General features: G+C 32.6%; 1 protein-coding gene across 1 annotated transcript; it reads right to left on the reverse strand.

Annotated features, from left to right (window-relative positions):
• Positions 1–373: 373 nt before the first annotated feature.
• Positions 374–1,138, reverse strand: LOC135221142 (zinc finger BED domain-containing protein 5-like). The gene has a single exon (XM_064258967.1). It carries the CDS (start codon positions 1,136–1,138, stop codon positions 374–376), a length of 765 nt encoding a protein of 254 aa, XP_064115037.1.
• Between the last annotated feature and the right edge of the window lie 2,893 nt (positions 1,139–4,031).

Genomic DNA, 4,031 nt, shown 5'->3' on the forward strand with positions numbered 1-4,031 from the left:
AAATATCTCGATATTTTTAACTCATCATAGTCGTATCATACATGCATCATGCCCACTAGTATACATATAATATTTTCTATTACTTTAAATATCTTTAATATATATTTTCGGAACTAAAATTGATATAAGTGTAGGTAACAGTTCCTAACTGAATGTCTGGTTTACCAATAAACATCTCTATCTGCGAGTGTGGGTTCTGGCCCCAGCTATGTCTTAGTGCAGTGGTTCTTAACCTTTTTACTATCACGCCCCCTCTAGGAACAGCTCTTTCCCTCCACGCCCCCCTTGCATCTAGAGACAAATTTCACTCCCAGATGCAAAAAGAAAATGAATAAAAATGGCTTTTTAGTCAATTTACTAAGCATGAATTACATTAGTGAGATATTTGACACTGCTTCTTAGCTACCAGATCTTGAATACGTGGTCGAATGCTTGAGAGTGCACAACGTAGGTCCCCTTCAACGCTCAGGTGGTTTCTGTACTTGGTTTTGATAGCAAAGAGCGTGGAAAACGCAGTTTCACATAGATATGTGGATCCAAACATTGTTAGAATCCGAAGAGCCTGATGTGAGATCAGGGGGTAAACAGGAAGGTATTTGACCCAGAACGTCTCCAAATCCATACCTTTGAAGTCTTCTTTAGCTGTAGAGTTGAACTTCAATTTTAGTAACTCTTCTTGGACTTCATCAGCAACATCAGGTACTTCACATTGAAATGGGTTCCTGATGAATTTCCAGGCTTCACGCTTGCCATCTATATCTGGGAAATATCTGATGAATTCTACTTTCAAGTCACTTAGATGAGTGATTATTTGTTGCTTTAAGTCAGAGTCGAGGTTACTGTCAGCGAGAACAGAATCCAAGTTCCTAAAACTGGCTGCATTTCCCTGCTGAACCCGACATTTCCAGAGGTCGAGTTTGGCCATGAAGGCTCGAATGGTGTCATGGTGCGAGATGATGTTGATGCTTTTCCCTTGTAGTTTAAGGTTCACAGCATTCAATGCTTCAAAAATGTCCACCAGGTAAGCTAGAGTTATCTGAAAGCCTTCAGATTGGAAATTGTCATGAAAGTCTGCCTTCTGCTGTGAATCTAAAAATATTGCTACTTCTTCTCGTAGCTCATAAAGCCGTCCAAGCATGTTCCCTTTTGATAGCCATCGTACGTTCGTGTGAAAAAGCAAGGCTTCATGGTCAGATTCCATGCTCTTGTCATGAAAATAACTCATAAATGGAAAAACTTCTTACCTGAGGCTCGTGCCCCCCTGGAAATCACTGACGACCCCCTAGGGGGGCGCGCCCCCCAGGTTAAGAACCACTGTAGACTTAGTGCTTTGTGACGCATTTCCTTTTAGGGATTTCTTACCGTGAAGTGCATTGGCACAATTCCATTGCCATAAGCAAGGAGATGTCAACGACTGCAGATCTAGGTAAGGGATTTGGTCTCCCATATCAGTGATATAATAACTATACTCTGTTTTCTTTCATCTGTCCATCCGCCTGTGGTGTTTTCGCATGGTATCACTGCGCCCCAGGATGTAAATAGTTACGCTTTGTGTAAGTTTTAGGTAAATAAAAGAATATATGGGTGTACGTTTGCAACTAAAAAGTGTTTTAATAATTTACTGTATGCGAATTACATCGTTAAGATAGGATATTATTCAAAGCCCGGGACGCAGTGTTACCATGCGCAAACACCACAGGCGGATGGACAGATGGAAAAAAACAGAGTATAGTGATATTCTAATTGGGTGTCCAGCGTTTGCTTACTTTTGTTTACTTTATCCTCGCCGTTGTTTGTTTATGTGCCTCAACAATATTTGAAAGTTATAAAAAAAAACTATGAGGCGAGTGTAGAATAATGGGAACAAACCTTTCCTAGAATACGTACTAGGCCTATTTCGTGGCCTTAGTAACCAGACTTTACCAACATAACCTCATTAGGGCATTGATATTTTTAATTTATAAAAAAAAGATCACACTGATAGCATATAGCCTAATATTTTTGTAGGTTATGGAGAAAACTTTATCAATTTTAAGACTAAAAGCTTTGCGCAGAGCATATAGTACTATTCTTTTTATAGGTTATGAAGTAACCTTTATATTGATAGCATATATTTTCATATGTTGTCAAGAAAGCTCTACGTTGATTGCATATATTAATTTATGCAAATTATGAAAATAACCACTGATAATATAAACTATTTTCAAATGTCAGAGAAAAGAAATTAGAAGTTTGCAAGTGTGTAAGAGGTAGACTAATGGGTCATGGAATTGGAACTAGTCCAAGTTTGCAGAAAAGACATTACTAATTTGGGACAGTGAAGAGGAACTAGAAATTAGCGAAAGAGTTAAAAAGCGAGCGGAGTAAGGTATATATAATATATATATATATCATATATATATATAGAATATCTATATAGATATATAGATATAGCTATAATAGATATATATATATATATATTAGATATATATATATATAGATACATATATATATATAGATATAGATATATATATCTATATTATAGATATATATCTCTATATATATATATATATCTCTCTCTATATATTATAGATAGATATATATAATATACAGAATATAGATATCATATAAATATCTATATATATAGATATATCTACTCTAATATATATATATAGATATATCAATATATATAATATATATAATATCTATATAGATATAGATATATAAGATATTATAATATATATATATATAGATTATATATATATCATTATATATATATCATATACTATATATATATATATATAAGACGAATATCTCATAAATGTATATATATATATATATCTATAATTATATATATATAGAATATCTATAAAGATATAGATTATTTATAGATAATTATTATAGATAATATATATACATATATATAGATATATATAGATATATAAAGATATATATCTATTATTTATATATATAATATTATATATATAATATAGATATATCTTGCAAATCCACAATGGTCCCGTGGGTGAAGTATATAAGAGGTACCAAGACTTTCAACTTTTATTCCAAAGTCATCTTCAGGGTACTGAACAATTTTAAGAGAACAACTTATACAAGAAAGCAACATGAGGCCACAAATAATAAAACAAGTCAACAACCTACTTAAGTATGCAGATAAACATTGTTTAAAACAAAAGACATACTTAACGGAAATATGTAGTTACTAAAATCACAGTACAAAACTATCTCTTTGTAAAATATCTAACAACTTGTTTAACTTTTAAATCATCAAGAATAAAACTTTTTAACAATTCGTCCATCTTAAAAAGTCCATCGCTCATATTCATGTTATTAAAAGAACTAATGAGGCAACCTTCAACTAACAATCTGTCATGCACTGATGAACTTCTAAAAACGACTGTAGCTGAATTCCAGTCTATAGGGTGTTCAAAATCCCTCACGTGACAAAAAATGGCACTTGAACCGTTCGCAACCCGTACATTATATTTAGTAAGAGAGTTACACAGCATAAATATAATGTACGGGTTGCGAACGGTTCAAGTGCCATTTTTTGTCACATGAGGGATTTTGAACACCCTATAGACTGGAATTCAGCTACAGTCGTTTTTAGAAGTTCATCAGTGCATGACAGATTGTTAGTTGAAGGATGCCTCATTAGTTCTTTTAATAACATGAATATGAGTGATGGTCTTTTTAAGATGGGCGAATTGTTAAAAAGTTTTATTCTTGATGATTTAAAAGTTAAACAAGTTGTTAGATATTTTACAAAGAGATAGTTTTGTACTGTGATTTTAGTAACGATATATTTCCGTTAAGTATGTCTTTTGTTTTGAACAATGTTTATCTGCATACTTAAATAGGTTGTTGACTTGTTTTATTATTTGTGGCCTCATGTTGCTTTCTTGTATAAGTTGTTCTCTTAAAATTGTTCAGTACCCTGAAGATGACTTTGGAATAAAAGTTGAAAGTCTTGGTACCTCCTTTGTTCATTCTCACGTGAGGATCTTATATAGTATATTAATTATATATAT

Source organism: Macrobrachium nipponense, chromosome 2, assembly GCF_015104395.2.
Source record: "Macrobrachium nipponense isolate FS-2020 chromosome 2, ASM1510439v2, whole genome shotgun sequence".
Taxonomy (NCBI): domain Eukaryota; kingdom Metazoa; phylum Arthropoda; class Malacostraca; order Decapoda; family Palaemonidae; genus Macrobrachium; species Macrobrachium nipponense.

What these genes read in the sequence shown, in the direction of transcription:
- LOC135221142 (XM_064258967.1), bottom strand. Translation starts at nt 1,138, where the DNA reads ATGCTTGGACGGCTTTATGAGCTACGAGAAGAAGTAGCAATATTTTTA.